Source organism: Chiloscyllium punctatum, chromosome 25, assembly GCF_047496795.1.
Source record: "Chiloscyllium punctatum isolate Juve2018m chromosome 25, sChiPun1.3, whole genome shotgun sequence".
Lineage (NCBI taxonomy): Eukaryota > Metazoa > Chordata > Chondrichthyes > Orectolobiformes > Hemiscylliidae > Chiloscyllium > Chiloscyllium punctatum.
In genome coordinates, this window is record NC_092763.1 from 66,282,366 (window position 1) to 66,299,872 (window position 17,507).

Consider the following 17,507-nt stretch of genomic DNA (forward strand, 5'->3'; position numbering starts at 1 on the left):
AAACTTGAAAGGGTTCAGAAAAGATTTATAAGGATGTTCCCAAGGTTTGAGGATTTGAGCAATAAAGAGAGGATGAACAGGCTGGGAGTGTTTTCCCTGGAGCGTTCGAGGCTGAGGGGTGACCTTATAGAGGTTTACAAAGTTATGAGGGGCATGGATAGGATAAATAGTCAAAGTCTTTTCCCTGGGGTTGGGGAGTCCAGAACTAGAGGGCATAGGTTTAGGGTGAGAAGGGAAAGATATAAAAGAGGCCTAAGGGTCAACTTTTTCATACAGAGGGTATTGCGTGTATAGAGTGAGCTGCCAGAGGAAGATGTTGAGGCTAGTACAATTGCAACATTTAAAAGGCATTTGGAATGGTATATGAATAGGAAGGGTTTAGAGGGATATGGGCCGGGTGCTGGCAAGTAGGACTAGATTGAGTTGGGATATCTGGTTGGCATGGACAAGGGTAGACCGAAGGGTCTGTTTCTGTGCTGTACATCTCTATGACTCTTTGACTCTTTGAAGAGTAACCCACCCAGACCCATTCCCCTACCCTATATTTACCCCTAACTAATGTACCTAACACTATGGGCAATTTAACATGGCCAATTCACCTGACCTCCACATCTTTGGATTGTGGGAGGAAATCTGAGCACCCGGAGGAAACTCACACAGACACGGGAAGAATGTACAAACTCCACACAGACAGTCGTCTGAGGTGGGTATTGAACCCTCTTCTGTTGAAGTGGTAGTGCCCCTACCTTAGTACCAGGATACCTGGTTCAGGTCCCACCTGTGCCAGAGGTGTATAACAACATCTCTGAACTCTTCTTTAGCAAAATAACTTGCTATGTTTACTGAGTAAATGGGAAATAAACTTGCTAGAAAATATTAGATCATTCTCCGGCCCTAACCTTTACGACAATAACTAGCCCCATTCTGGCATATAAGTTCCCAGCCCTTTGGGACTACATGGATCTCTCAAATGGTGAAATACTGGGTTTCCTTGAGACCATCTGACCAGGAACACAGATTAAACTCGGAGCTGCATGATTCGCATGTGGTGTCCAAGCTGCCAGCAAAAAAAGCAGCATTGGCGGAGAAACACATGGGGAGGCTTGTAGCCTTTTAAAATCCCTGGGTTTTTGAGTAGTCTAGAAGGTGAGAATGCTGTCAGAGCCTGGTGAGAATGCTGAGATTTCTGAATTATTTATTATCACATGTATTTTCTCACAAAATGCAGTGAAAATATTGGATAGTGTTGTTACACTCTGGCACCAGCTTAAAACACCGAAAAATAAACCAAAACGTAGACTACAAAGGCTGAAGAATAATGAAATAAAGAAAATGTGTTCATCTTTACAGTCCTTTTTGATAAGTGCTCAGGCATGGGTCTGGTGGTTAGACAGGAGTCCCCTCTGCTGTGCTGCTGTCACTAGAACAGAAGTCAGTTCTGTTCGGCACCATCTTGCTTCCATTGATGCCCTCACCACTACGGGTCCTCGATGGACTGCGCCAAAGCAGACATCACCAGGTACCACTCCGGCCCAAACCCAACTCCACCACCGCCATTAATCTGCTTCGGGCCCACTTCGCCAATGCTGCCGATACAATGAGGTCTCGTACTGGACCCAAACTCATCTTTGCCGCTGCCTCCATGAATCTGTGCAAACAAGCTCAAACTCACCTCCGCTGCCATGTGTCTGCGCTGGGCCCTGAGGGCGCACTGGGCTCACTCACTGTTGCCGTCACTGTAACCACCCTCTTCAACAAGAAGTAAGTCGGCTATCAGAGAAGAGAAAAGAGAGGGAAAAAAAGAAACAAAAAAAAAGTGGACAGAGCAGACGAGCCCCGGGCACAAAAGCCCTACTCCATTGCCATCTTACCGGAACCAAAGAGTGAATCACTCCACCAGCGTCAGGTGGAGAAAAAAATAGAGGCAATGAGCTCTGGGTGTCATATTTGTTGGAAGTCTCGCAGGTCAACATGGATGGTCTCTACATTTGGTTTCTACGTGGTGTGTAAGGCTAATGTCCGATCTTTTTTTATTTCTCCATTTGGGAAGGTGCACCATTCAATTGTTCTTGCGACTGTGTGGCTCATGTGGGTTTAACCCTGAGAGTAATCATTAGGATCAGGATTCTCTTCAAAGTTGTTCCGACATTTAGCGGCCTTCTTCACCATTTCCCAATGGGTGACATGTACTTTCAAAATCAGTCCAGTCACCCTCTATTTTCTTGCCTGTTTGGTGGTGAAGATGTTGGTTTTGATATGATTTATGTCAAGTGAGGAGTGCTTTGGTAATGATCAAACGCACACCTGTGAATGACACAACCTCTCTCCTACATGGATGGGGAAATCTCTTCCCTCTGTACTTGTATCAACAAGATTGTAACTCTGATCTCTAACTGTGTGTCTATACAAGTTCCAGTGCTCCTGTACTGAGAACTTCTGAGCAATGCCCAGTGGGCTCTGCTACAAAATACGTGAGTGTCTGCGTTACGTGAGAAGATGGTTGGTGGCTGCCTGGTGTTTTCTGGTCTGGAGCAATCAGTAATGGAAGTGTGAGTGGCACAGCGCCAAGGTTGATGCAACTTCCAGGATTGGCATCATTTATATTTTACTGGGCAGATGCCAAAAGATTGTTATAGCATCTTTTATGGCTCTGATAACCTAGAATTTCGAAACACTTTAGAACTGCCAACCAATTGCTGACTCTACCTGAGACTATTTAATCCTCCCTAAGCATGTGATGTCTGTGATACAATGGTAATAGCCCTACCCCTGAGCCAGAAAACCCAGGTTCAATCCCTGATGTAGGGCTTATGCCCAAAATGTCGAATCTCCTGCTCCTCAGATGCAGCCTGACCTGCTGTCTTTTCCAGTGTTATACTCTCGACCCAGGTTCAAATCTTTCCTGTTTCAGAGATGTGCAATAGGTTGATTAGAAAATAATTCTCTCTTACAGCCATGAGGGGTGATCATGTACTGGAGCTCCAGTGTTACCATGGTGATCATGACGAATGTGAAAACTGGGTTTAGATTAGATTAGATTACTTACAGTATGGAAACAGGCCCTTCGGCCCAACAAGTCCACACTGACCCGCCGAAGCGCAACCCACCCAGACCCATTCCCCGACATTTACCCCTTCACCTAACACTACGGGCAATTTAGCATGGCCAATTCACCTAACCTTCACATCTTTGGATTGTGGGAGGAAACCGGAGAACCCGGAGGAAACCCATGCAGACACGGGAAGAATAAGCAAACTCCACACAGTTCTTTCTGCCCCTTCGAGTAATATTTTGAGAGTCTCTTCAGGTATCTCCCTTCTCTTCCAGCTCAAAGTTCAGCAGAACTGGTTGAACCACAATTAATAATTTTGCCAAACTGTTCAATGCCAGGATCATTAATAAAAAGTGACCGAAGCATCGCACAGTAGCCTGACTTTACTGTCTGTGTTTGCACACTCAGAGAAAGACAGCTGAAAGAGTTCCCCGCAGGACGGCCAGCACCTGTTCAGCTATAAATCAGCACCTTCGGGTGGCGGGGGAGGAAGTAAAGGGGAAAAGAAGATCTGGTTTAATCCATGAATAGTACACTGTGGTGGGCTGGGCCTCAGAGGGTTAATACAATCACACTGCTTCCTGCCCAGGCCCATTCACATCCACAGTCCTGTTGCAGTTTCAGGGCGAGTGCTGTTACTGAGCTCGACTCGTTGAATGCAGTCCCACTGACAAATGGGCTGCTTCCATTTCCTCCAGATCACATTTCCTGGCTGCTGCCAGGCTTTGTGCAGGGGGCATACGTCAGTGGCATCTCCATGTGTTGGCATTGATTCAGCTGCCTGAAGTGAGCCTGAGATCAGAGTGCACTGTTACCTCAGAAAACTGCTGCTACATTGACGTCCCCACACACTCCCTCCTCCCCAATCAGTTGAGTGATTAAAAGAGTCCATGGGGAATTACTTTCTGTGACCAAAGCATGTCCTTTTAAAAAGTTCTTCTTTCCAGTTTTATCTGTTCCTTTCTTGAAGCAGGGAACTTGTGTAGCTGCATGCTTTTATGAAGTGTGATTTGAATGCCGACATTGAGTTCTGTTTGTTAACCTGCGGCTTTTGGTAGAATGTGTAATATTCTCAGGATTTCTTTCAAATTGCCAATTTATTTATTCATGAGTGCATTTTGGACTGCAGAATCTCACTTGGGTGACCATTCCTGCTATGGTGACCAAATCAATGGATTCAGAGAGGCCCTCTGAAATTCAGCAAGGTTGTTTTTATTTTAGAGAGACCTTATCTGTGAATGTATAAACCAGGTGATGTTTTTGGGTCTGTTCCACCATTCAATCAGGGCATGACACTTTGCCTACTACACATTCCTGCTTACTTCCAATAGCATTTCACCCCATTGTTTATCAAGAAACAATATATATCTGCCTTTAAAATATCTAAGGACTCTTCCTGTACTGCCTTGCAAAGAAGGACATTCCAAGTTTTTACCATTCCCGATGAGAAAATAATTCTCTGCATATCGCTGACATAAATAGCTGACCCCTTATTTTAAGTGATGGACTCTATAGTTCTACATTCTCCAACAGGGGGATGCATCCTCTCTACATGATTCAAGACTCCTCAGAATTGTATGTTTCAATCTAGACGTCTCTTACTCTGCTAACTCTTGTATACACAAGCCCAACTTGGACAACTTTTCTTCAAGACAACCCAACCTATTCCTGGTAGTTAGTCTAGTAAACATTCTCTGAATTACTTCTGATGTGTTTACATTTTCCATTAAAGAATGAGTTTAGTACTATACACAGTATACCAGATGTGGTCTGTGGCCTGTTTAACTGAAGTGTAATCTCTCTAATTCAGTATTTAATTCTCCATGCAATAAACAATAACATTTATTAGCTTTCCTTGTTACTTGCTGCATCAGCCCTCTAATCATTCAGCAGAACTCCTAGATCCTCTGCATTCCAGAACTCTATAGTTTCTCACCATTTAAAGTCATAAGGTCAGAAGAAGAGGCCCTTTGGCACAGCAAGTATGTGCCAATCTAACTACAGTAATCCCACCTTACAGCATTTGGCCCATAGCTTTGAATGTTATTGCATTTCAAATGTTCATCCACATTTTGTTTAAAGGTTGTAAGGTGTCCTGTCTGTATTACTTTCCCAGGCAATACATTCTAGATTCCTACCACACTCTGGATGAAGGATTTTTTTTCTTCAAATCTCCCCTTCACCTTAAAATTATGTCCCCCTCATTAAGGGGAATGCCTGCTTTCTGTCCACCCTGTCCATACCATTTATAATCTTAAACACATCAATCAGGTTCCCCCCTCAGCCCTTTCTGCTCTAAAGGAACTATCCTGAGCCTATCCAGTCTCTCTTCATAGCTAAAATGCTTTAAGAGCATTGATAGATCCTTTGCCCACTCAACCAGTAAGCAGCCCATCATGTATTCGCATGTCATTCTCTCTACGTGGTGAGGCCTCCCACTCACCACTGGGTTTATACCATTGGCTGTGGATGAGACCCTTGAGGGTGGGAGAGCATCTACAGGCTTTCCTGATGTGGGCTTACTCGGGAGAAACAGGAAGGCGGTGAGGTGCTCACTTGTCACTGGAACATAGGATATAGAACATCACAGCGCAGTACAGGCCCTTGGGCTCTTAATGTTGCGCTGACCTGTGAAACGGATCTGATGCCCATCTAACCTACACTATTCCATTATCATCCATATGTTTCTCCAATGACCATCTAAATGCCCTTAAAGTTGGCGAGTCCACTACTGTCACTCTCCCATCTTAATAAGTACTCGCCCCACCACCACAAATTACAACCCGGGAGGGAGTGAAACTCCACCCCATGTTGTAGATTGACCCATTTCTCCAGTCTTATTCAGGTGAATTGTTGACATTCTGGATATTCTCAATAATTGAACTCAAATTAGTACATTTCACTTCACCTCCTCTTCAAATTCTGCCCATAGAAATATTCCAGTACTGCTTGCATGAGGGGTAGTGAGAACAATAGTAGGTGTCAGCATTAATTAATGATTTAGACAGCAAGTCCTGTTGTATATTTGGCAGGTCTCTGCAAGCCTTTGAATCAGAAGAACATTCATACAGTTCAAGGAATCAATCAGTCTTAATCTCAGTGTGATTCAGAATGGGGATTGGAGGAGAGAAGGCTGGGTAGAGAAGGGCATTATTCATAACTATAAGTAAATGTCAGATACCTGGCTAAATTATACGCACCTTTCCCATACTCAACAGGTGGTAATTTGTTGGTTTGAAACAAGTTTTTGTTAAATTTGTGCGTAGGCAACAAAGTTATAGATAAAATAATCTAAAATGAACTGAGCCAGTGTCTCTAGGAAAGTGCTGTTAGCAATTTATCTCCAGAGTATTTCTGAAGCCACAGTTGGTCCATGGGAGCCCTCTTGCTGTCATCTTCAGTGGGTTCACTAAGCCCTTAGAGAAGAAAAATGCTTTTATTTATTTTTCTATCAGCACTTGAAGACACTGCAACCCTGTGGATGTATGGGACCCTGAGTCTGTCGAGGTTTGGTGATGTGGTTAACAATCTCAATTGTAACGACGAAGGATCGCCAATTAAATTTTAAAACAAATGTATCCAGCTGTTGTCTTCTGATGGAACAGTATTTGACAGTGCTGTCAATCAACCGGTTTGATTGGCAAACATCCACTCCCTCCATCACTGGTGCTCAGTAGCAGCAGTACAAAAGACGCACTGCAGACATCCACCAAAGATCCCTAGACAGCAGCTCCCAAACACATGACCACCTCCATCTAGAAGGACAAGGGCAACCGATTCATGGGAACACAGCAGCCTACACGTTCCCCTCCAAGTCACTCACTTGGTGACAAACACTTTGTTTAGATTTATTTTTCTTTCAGAAATATAAGGCACACAACTGTGCACGTGAAAATAAACTCACGAGTAGTTAAGTATCAATACATTTTGAGAGACCAGGAGAAAGTTCCTAAATTGTGAACGTGAGTCACAGAACTGACACTTTTCTAGTGAGGCTGCCCATTGGGATGTTTAACTTGCAACATTGAACTAGCAGTCTTGCCCAGAACTGCTTCCAGCTCAACTCTGCCCCACAGGCTTTGTACTTATTCATTCCTCCTAAATACACTAACACTCTTTCCCTTTCTGAAGATGCCAAGTCATAATACCTTAAGTAGGAGAAAGTGAGGACTGCAGATGCTGGAGATCAGAGTTGAGAGTGTGGTGCTGGAAAAACGCAGCAGGTCAGGTAGCATTGGAGGAGCAGGAGAATCAACGTTTCAGGCATAAGCCCTTCAACAGGAAATGATGAAGGGCTTAGGCCTGTAACATCAATCCTCCTGCTCCTCAGATGCTGCCTGACCTGCTGTGCTTTTCCAGCACCACACTCTTGACAATACCTTGAGTGAATTGCTTTTTATGTATGAATCTAGTCATTTGAATCTGGCAGCTATTTGATCACGATACTGTTGTCACAGAGCGCAGCCGTGACAGCGGGGATTAAAAGGCAGTAATCAGAAAGTATAAACCTGGCTCTTTTTTTCTTTTCACCTTCTTGTGCATGATCAGGTTGTTGGCACCAACTGTCACAGCCCAAGTATAACATTAGCTGAGAATTCAGCACAGAAATCAGGTGAATGCAAACCATTCTGGTCTGATGATCTTAGTTCTGCATAAACCTACTACGTTTATTTTCTCAGCCATTGAGGAATGGCCCATTTAAAAAAACATCAGGTGCTGCAAAGATGCACAAACCTACCGAAACTCTTATGGTGTTGTGAACTGTCGCATACGTTTGCCTACGTAAACATCAGTGAACAGATATCTGGTCATTATATCATTGTTGCTAGTGCATGCTTGCTGTGGCCCCATTTTCTGCTGTTCTTCCTACGTCACAGCAGTGGAATGACGTTTCAAGATTATTTAATTGCCTGTAAAGCAATTTGTGAAGTCCAAAGGCAGTGAAGGTTGCTATACAAATAAAAGGTTGTTTCTTTGTGGTGTGACCAAAGATAGAGGTCAACAACCTGCATTTAGTGTTGATGTGTTCATATGAATTTTGAGCTCTCCTGAATAAGTTGTGATGACTAAGATGGTAGACAGGCACATGTTTGAGTTTGCTCTGTAGCTGAAGATGCTGACCCAGTTGGAGGTCGGTGGAGCTTCCTGGATAGATTGAATTGTTTGATGTCTCCATAGGTTTTCTTGAGAGTCATAAATGTGAATGAATCACCAACCAGATAACTCTTTTTTTGGTTCAAGAAGGAATGTGGACCAGAATACGAGGAGGTCAACCAGTTGTTGGAGATATCAAACTGATCTGAACTGGCGAATGGGATCCATGTGGTTCAGTGTAAAGTCAACTGAAACATAATGCTTATTCAGAACTTGAAATATATAGTAGCTCATGAGGCAGAATCATCTATTGTCACTGGTGGTGAGCTTTAGACGCAGGTAATAACCTGACATTCACACTTCAAGAACAAACAGTTAATTTGGGCCAATAATGACATTTTTTAAAAATCCATTCATAGGTTGTAGGTGTCATTGGCAAGGCTAGCATTTATTACCCATCAGGCAGTTGAGAGTCAACCACGTTGTTGTGGTTCTGGAGTCACATGTAAGCGAGACCACCAGGTTCTTTCCCTAAATGGCATTAATGAACCAGGTGGATATTTCTTGACAATAGTTTCATCGCCATCATTAGCCTCCTAATTCCAGATGTTTATTGAATTCAAATTTCACCATCCACCATGACAGGATTTGAATCCACATCTCCAACGCATTACCTGGGTTTCTGGATTAATGGCCAAGTGATAATACCACTGCGCCTCCCAGTTTGTCACCTTGAGATTACAGGAAAACAAGAAGAGAAAAAAGGCAGAAAAATGTTGAGGTTCCAAGGAAGTATTTGTATATCATGGATGTCTAGCTATAAGGTGTTTGATTGAGATGGATTTCTCCAAGTCAGCATTTTTTTCCCTTAACCTTTAAAAGCAACTCCTGTTTTAACTCCCTTCCCCCAGTCTGGACTGTTTTGAGTTTGCTGCAACCTGCCACTTATCCACTTTATGAGCAGCAGGTATTTCAGATTGTGCGTATTTTTTTCAGAGGCTTTTGAGACACAGTGGTAGTGTCCCTACCTATGAGCATGGAGGCCTAGTTTCACATCCCATCTGCTACAGAGGTGTGCCATAACATACCCAGATACGTTGATTAGAAAAGAATGTTTGTGTATTTAACTGATACTGGGATGTCAGAATGATTTTAATATTTTTTTAACTGACGATATAAAATGAACACGTTTTGCACAGACCAGGAATTGCAACTGAAACTCCTGATTCCGTGTAGCTCAGTACAAAAGCAGTAGGTTCATTTAGTAGCCAATCATATTTTTACACTAAACCTCTTTTCATTGTTTAAAAAACATACTTGCTTGTGAATGTTGGGGCTCACATTATTTGAAAGTTAAAACACCAACTTAACTTCCTTAAGAATATGACCAAAGGTGACTTTTACTGCACATTCTCATTTCTTACACCAGTCACCTTTGAACTTTGTTGCCACTTCGATACAGAGATTCTTGTGTTAGGATTTGATAACAGTGACACTGATGCAGAACTCTATCCAATGACACAGAGGGTGGAGCAGCCTAGCCAGTGGTCCTTAAAGGGACCACAAGGGTACTTCTGTCCTTTTCTTTATTAATTCACAGGATGAAAGTGTCGCTGACTAGGCCAGCATTTATTGCCCATCCCTAATTGCCCAGAGGGCAGTTAAGTGTTCGCCACATTGCAGTAGGTCTGGAGTCACACATAGGCCAGACCAGGTGAGGATGGCAGTTTCCTTCCCTGAAGTACATCAGTGAATCTTAAAGAGTCACTGGGGATTGTTGATCAAAGAGCTAAGTTTTCCATTAGTTACATGTTTTTGTGCTTCCCCACATACTGGTGAAACTTGGACCTCAAAATGCCATCAGATTATAAAGAACAAAGAAAATTTAAGCCCAGGAACAGGCCCTCTGGCCCTCCAAGCCTCAGCCGATCCGAATATACTGTCTAAATCTGTCGGTCAACTCCTAAGCATTCTTATCCCTCTGCTCCCCACCTACTCATGCATCTGTCCAAATGCATCTTAAATGAATCTACCGTGCCTGCCTCTACCACCTCTGCTGGCAATGCGTTCCAAACACCCATCACCCTCTGTGTGAAATACTTGCAATGCGTATCCCCCTTAAACTTCCCACCTCTCACCTTGAAAGCATGACCTCTCGTTATGGAATCCTTCACCTTGGGAAAAAGCTTGTCTCTATCCACCCTGTCTATACCCTTGATGATTTTGTAAACCTCAATTAGGGCCCCCCTCAATCTCCTTTTTTCTAATGAAAATAAACCTAACCTACTCAACCTCTCTTCATACCAGGCAACATCCTCGTAAACCTTCTCTACACCCTCTCCAAAGCGTCCACATCCGTTTGGTAATGTGGTGACCAGAACTGTACACAGTATCTGCCATCTTACAATGGATGAATAGGGTCTCTTGGCTCAGGTCTCTAAGTCACCGCCACATTGTTTTCTACTTAAAAATCAGCTCAGATCCCTAAGTAGAAAGTAATCAGGAGTAAAAGAAAAGACCAGTTCTTGTAAAGAAACTTTTATGACCTTCGGATACCCCAAAAGTGTAGTCTAGCCAATTAAGAACTTCTGAAATGTTTGTTGCAATTTAAGAAACATGGCAATCCATAGGTGCGCAGCAAGATTCTTTGACACGTGAAATGCTTATGACCAGGTAATAAAGTATTAAATAAGTGGAGATTAAGGGTTCAGTTTTGACACCAGTGAGAACTATTCTTTTAATTGGTGCCATGGAATCATGTAAGTCCATCTGAAAAGAGTAGATTTCTGCTTGGTTTATTGAGAACTGGTGGGGATTAAGGATTGAATGATAAAGAGACAGAGTGACTGATATAATAATGGTGTAGACTTGACTTGTGAAAAGATCTACTCCATTTCTTATTTTTTCATGTTGGGTCATTGTCTGCGTTGACTGGCATTTGTTGCATTGTTGTAAAGGTGTTGCGGTTAGCTTTATTGAAGCTTGGCAAAGTGTGTGCGGTGAGGAGAAATTCAGCGAATATTTTCATGTGATTGCTATCACATCCCAAACATAAATATAAGTTGAAGATAGCCCGGCTTTTCCATCAGGCATTACTGTGCAACAGCCGATTGATACCTCATCTTAAATTTTCCTTCTAAGCCCAATTGTAACTCTCACTGCCAATGCAGCTCCATCCCCTACCTCGGTGTAAATCAGTATCGAATCAGGATCTCTATGGCTCATTACTGTCAGATGCAATACATTTAATAACTGGATCTTCAAGAGAAATGTAGTTGCAACATTAATTTTTGGAAAAAACATTGTTGACCAAACGTTGATAGAAATCTTGTTTTGCTTTTGCAGGGGGCGAAGAATGCTTACACCGGGCCATGTGCGGGTCGAGACTGCAGCAGAGGTTGCCAATGTTTGCCAGAGAAGGGGGCAAGGGTGAGTAAGAAGAAAACATTTTGGGGAAAAAAATTTGGCTTCTGTTTTCATGAATGCCCATGTTGGACAGGGTGGTGCACAAAGTCTTTTTGAACGCAAGATAGTCCAGTTTTCAATCTTACTGAGCAAGCATCAACCAGATCCAAACAAAAGCTGTTTTGGAAAGATATTTGAATGTTGATAGCTGGCCCGATAAAAATCCTGATCAGTCTGATGGGGACTCAACATCAGACAATTAACTGACATGTCAGTGCTGTGAGAAAGCCTCTTTGTTCTTGTCTTCTGTGCCAAACTTTGCACATTGAGCTACAAGACTCTGAAATGTTGATGGACAGTTCAGAAAGAGATGGTGTAGTTGCACCTCTTAAATAAAGATGGCAAATGATAAAACAACAAATGCCTGTAAAACAATCTGAATAAAGCGAAATGCTTCACAGCGACCAAAAAAACAAATTCCTCTTCGTTTTGTTGAAAGACTTTTATTCCTATTTGTTTCTCTGTTAAAACCTTAACTCTGTAGTCTTTTAATACCATATCCAGAACAACACAAGGCTCCTTGTACAGGTGGTGACCTTTTGTTAGGGAGATGCAATAGCCTAGTGATGCTATTGATAGACTATTAATCCATGAACTCAACTGATGTCCTGGGGACCAGAGTTCAAATCCCGCCATGGCGGATGAGAGAATTTAAATTCAATAACATGTGTTGAATTAAGAGGCTTCTGACGATGGTGATTGTCAGGGGAAAGCCCATCTGGTTTACTAAACCTCTCAAAAAACTGTTTTCTAATCAACTTGTTCAAGAGATTTTATTATACACCTCTGGAAGAGCTGCAACTTGAACTTGGGCCTCCTAACTCATAGATAGGGATACTACCAATGCACCACAACAGCCAATTGCTAAATCTCTATCCTGACCTGGTCCAGCTGGTCTGGCCTACATGTGACTCCAGACCTACAGCAATGTGGTTGACTTCCAAATGCTGTATGAAATATAAAAAATCACTACAAAGTTCAACAAAGAACAGAAACTGGATGGACCTCCTAGCATCGGCCTAGGCACCAGAATGGACAACTGCAAAAGCAGCCCTGCCAACACTGCAAAGTCCTCTTACTAATAGTTGGGGGCTACTGCCAAAAGCAACAGACCAGTCAAGCAACAGCCTGACCTAGTCAGACTCACGAATCAATGTCCCAGGCCCAGCAGAGTTGGTGCATGGTAGTATACAGTCAGGAGGTAGTTTCCCTGGGAGTCCTCAATATCAACCTGGACGTGATAAACTCTTATGGCGTCAGGTCAAACACACGCTTTTGTGAATAAAGGCATAGTAAACAGAAATAAACAAGTCATTACAATTTAGTACTACAGCCTATAGTTGATAAATTACACTGTAGCTTTGGCAGCTATATTGAAAGAATATTAAAAGCATCAGAATACATTCCAGGGTGATGGCAACTGTAGTTAAGAGGAACTGTTTGTAATACTAGGTGTACTTTCACTTTGAATGTTTAGAATCATAGAATCCCCACAATGTGGAAGCAAGCCATTCTGCCCATCCAGTCCACACTACCCCTCCAAAGACCATCTCTCCTAGACCCAATCCCTTAATTCCCATGGCTAGTCCACCTAGCCTGCACATCTTTGGATTGTGGGAGGAAACCCACTCAGACATGGGCAATTTAGCATGGTCAATCCACCTAACCTTCACATCTTTGGATTGTGAGAGGAAACCCACTCAGACATGGGGAGAATGTGCAAACTCTACACAGACAGTTGCCCAAGGGTGGCATCGAACCAGGACCTTGGCACTGGGAGGCAGTAATGTGCCAGGATTAAGGGGCATCCTACATGCATGATCATAATTCTTGGCAAAAGCCAGAAAAAGATTACTTTTCTTGTTGGATAAATAGAGTCAGTAGTTGGTGTAGGAAATATAATGAACAGGAACAATTTTTAAAGCACATGTACTGAGTCTGGGGAGGGGATAACTGTAGCAAACAAACTTTCATTTTTTATTGCTGTCAGTCAAGTGCTTGTCAGCTTGTGAATTCCTTGGACACAGGCCTCACTTTATAACCAGAGATCTCCAAGATACTGATGAAGAACATGAGCCTTGACAAATTGCCTGTGTGCTACCACAGTGCTATTGATGTCTACTGTAGAGCTTCTCCTCCTGTTTTGACTGTGTAACTCTGTGCACTTTCAGGACTGCAAAGCAATGTGCTTGTGGCAGATTTTCCCACTGAACCTTTGTGTCTGGATGCCCCTGTAAACAATCTTTTACAAATGAAAGAAGCCAGTCAAACAGTCATAGCAGACACACTGGAAGCCTTGGCAAACATAAAGCTTCCCTTTATAGACAAGTGATTGTTCACTTCAGGCACTGATAGACCAGTAGCCTCAAAAAGAAGAGGAAGTGGGAGTGACATACTTCCTGAGTGAAAACAGATAAACAGAAATCTTTCTTGAAAGGGTGTTGTCAGAATTGACTACTAATGTCAAAAACATGAACAAGAAGGAATATTGCTACCACATGACCTTAAGTGTCATGTTGAAGCTTAAATAATGCCATATCATATTCCCTATTTTAACATAGCTATTTTCATTGGGAATGTTTCCTTGGTGTTTTAGGCTCAGGTGGTTTATATCATAAAAACAGCTTTATTCACCAATGCTGGAAAACCAGCTATATTTCAAATTACCTGTATAGTGAGAGGCTTTGTTAGATTGGATTGATCAAATCTAAGAGAATCTGACATCTTTAACCACTGAGGTGGATTAATATTAATAGATATTGGAATTTTGACTAACTCTTCATTCACATTCTGACCAACTATAACATACAGAGGGTATGCCAAGCAGCTCTCTTTAACTTGGAGCACAGTTGACTTTATTTAATGCTTGAGAACTTCCCAATTATTTTGTAATGAACATTAGAGTGAACTGCAAAGCACAGGAAACAGCTAAGTGGTGATCCAGGAACCCCAGATGGAGAAACTGAGGGTTATGAAAGAAAGCAGAAAATTAATAAGAAAATTCAAGAAATGGAACCACATAATCAAGGCTGGATTTCTGATTTGTTTAAACAAAATATTACAGCATGGAAAGACAGCATGAGTGGTTCAGTGGTTAGCACTGCTGTCTCATAGCCCCAGGGACCTGGATTCAATTCCAGTCTTGGATGACAGTATGCAGTTTGCATGTTCTCACCGTGTCTGCATGAGTTTCCTTCGGGTGCTCTGGTTTCCTTCCACTTTCCAAAGATGCGCAGGTTAGGTGGATTGGGCATGCTAAATTGCCCAGTGTGTCCACTGATGTGCAGGCTAGTTAGATTAGCCATGGTCAATGTGGGGTGATGGGAATAGGATCTAGGTGGGTTGCCCTTCAGAGGATGGCCTTTATTTACACTGTAGGGATTCTAAGAAGATTATTTGAACTGTTGGAGCTCTGCTCCATCTTTGACAAAGCTATCCAAATAATCCCATCCTGTGTCCTTTGCCTTCTCCTGAAATCTCTTCTCCAAATTCAGCCTATAACTAAGTACCTTCAGAAAGCTACTGTTGAATATGCTTCCAAATCAAAGTAGTAGATTACAGATCGCAACAATTTGCAGTATAATGTTTTTTTCTCAAGGCGGCACGGTGGCTCAGTGGTTAGCACTGCTGCCTCACAGCACCAGGTCCCAGGTTCAGTTCCAGCCTCAGGCGACTGTGTGGAGTTTTCACATTCTCCTAGTGTCTGCGTGGGTTTCCTCGGGGTGCTCTGGTTTCCTCCCACAGCCCAAAGATGTGCAGGTCAGGTGAATTGGCCATGCTAAATTGCCCTTGGTGTTAGGGGCATTAGTCAGAGGGAAATGGGTCTGGGTGGGTTACTCTTCGGAGGGTTGGTGTGGACTGGTTGGGCCGAAGGGCCTGTTTCCACACTGTAGGGAATCGAATCTAATCTAATCTTCCCCTTTGTTCTTTTGCCAATTTAACAAAAAATGCATTCATTGTTTGTCGATCCTGCTGCCAGTGGAAAATGCTCGTCCTTATCTACTCTAATAGAGTTAGCCTGCAAAAAGTTACCACATGTCAATCAAAATGATAACAGGCACTGCATCTCTGTGTTAGAGGCTTCTTATTTAGCACTGTGATCACCGCTGAAGAATAAGAAAGAATGTATGGACAACAGGTAAGGACAGAATCAAACTTAGCTGTTACCTGCTCCTGCGCAAAGAGCCTATCAGCACACTGACTTCACTCAGAACGGACCACTAGCCTTTTGGAGGCATGATGACATAGAATATCAGCAGACTACAGCCAAACAAGAGTCAGCACCTTTGGAGTTAAAGCAATTTAAATTTGATACATTGTTTAAAAATGAGAGTGGTTATCTCATGGTGGATCAAGAGTGTCCCAACCTAGCCACTGAAACTAAATTTATAATCAATATGACCTCCACCTCCCCCTCTCTATTTATAAAGCCAATTGCATTGTTACGGGTTTAGCTCGGTTCTGGCCTCCTAATGTGGAATGCCCAATCCACATGTATAGCCTTATAACCTAGCCTTGTACTAGTCTCACGGCTGCAGACTAATCCTCCTGCAAGGTTTTCATTTTGCATTATTTTCAAAGTCAAACCATTGGTTTTCATTCTGTGACTCACACTTCACTCCTCTTCCAGAATAAAGCTATCTGACCATCTAACTGCTTGCATCAGTATATTAAGGGGTAACACAAGGCGAGGCGAACTCTTTCAGGGAATAGAGTCAAATTTTTAACTGCTGATCTTAGATAATGTAGATCACAACCAATCCCAGCCTGACCTGGCAGGTTTTAGTGACTTAAATTAACCCCAGGCTGATACTGTGTTCTCATTACAATCATGGCTCTTCAATAATGGTTATCCTATCAGCTTTTAATGCTATTTTCTCTGCAACCATGGGTAAGAGGAAATCCAAATTTGAGCCCAAAGCAGCTGAGCAATGCCTGCCACATCCAAGAAAATAATCATGCACATAAATTCTACATTCCACTTGAGCTTCAGGCAGTAAAGTATTAAAGACAAGATGGCATCATGGGTTTCTTTAAGGCTCTGTAGTCAGGGTGAGGGCAGTTTAAAGGAGTTCATCATCTAACAATGTCAATTAGTTTCCAACAGACAGCCCCACTTACAATAATGGGGGAGGGGGATTGGGGTGAGATATTTGAACTTAGAATTGTGTAGTGCTACAATAATGTAGGCTGCCAATAGAGACCACAGGATTGTGAGAACACCCTTCAAAATGGATCTATTTGAGGGCAAGTTATATGCTGTCCTACATTATAATTCCACTCTCGTTTTGATTTCCCTCATCTTCCTTCACCCAAAAATGGAATGTCCGTGAGCCACATTCACCCTTTGGCATAAATGTAATTTCAATCAAGGCCTGCATAACGACTTTTTTTTAGCATCTAATAGGTTCTGTTCATCAATATGATACACATTGCAGCTTAAGATAACAAGTTAAACAGGTATTGAGTATTGATTTGTTAATTTTACCTAAATGAATGTAAAAAGACTAGGCAGCCAGCACTGGGGAGTGGGATTGTTAGAGCGGAGTTAATTAAAAGATCTGTGGCAAGCAACAAAGAGTTCCCATCACATCATGCTGATCGTTGTGTACAATTCACAATAAGTTTGGAAGTCCTCTAACAACCATCAGAAGACTCTGCAAGCTGGCTACTTCAATTCTATCCTGCTGTGATGTCCACTCTCTAGCAAGAGTTTATTGGTTAGCATTCAAGAGCAGCAAAGGCATTGTATGGCGTGTTGGCGGAGTCCCTATTCTGGGCCAAAAGACTCTGGTTCAAGACACGTTTGCCTTGCAGTGTATCATAATAAATCTGAACAGAAATATTCTCTGTGATCTTGTGGTGCAGTGGTGGTATCCCTATCCCTGAGACAGAG

The 17,507-nt window shown here is 42.5% G+C and overlaps 1 protein-coding gene across 3 annotated transcripts in view; it reads left to right on the forward strand.

Moving 5' to 3' along the window:
* col4a6 (collagen, type IV, alpha 6) overlaps positions 1–17,507 on the forward strand; it is a 418,171-nt gene that overhangs the window by 114,374 nt on the left and 286,290 nt on the right. For all 3 annotated transcript variants that reach the window (XM_072595456.1, XM_072595455.1, XM_072595457.1), the window contains exon 3: positions 11,492–11,575. In XM_072595456.1, the coding sequence (XP_072451557.1) occupies positions 11,492–11,575 (84 nt within the window). The remainder of the gene's footprint in view (positions 1–11,491; positions 11,576–17,507) is intronic.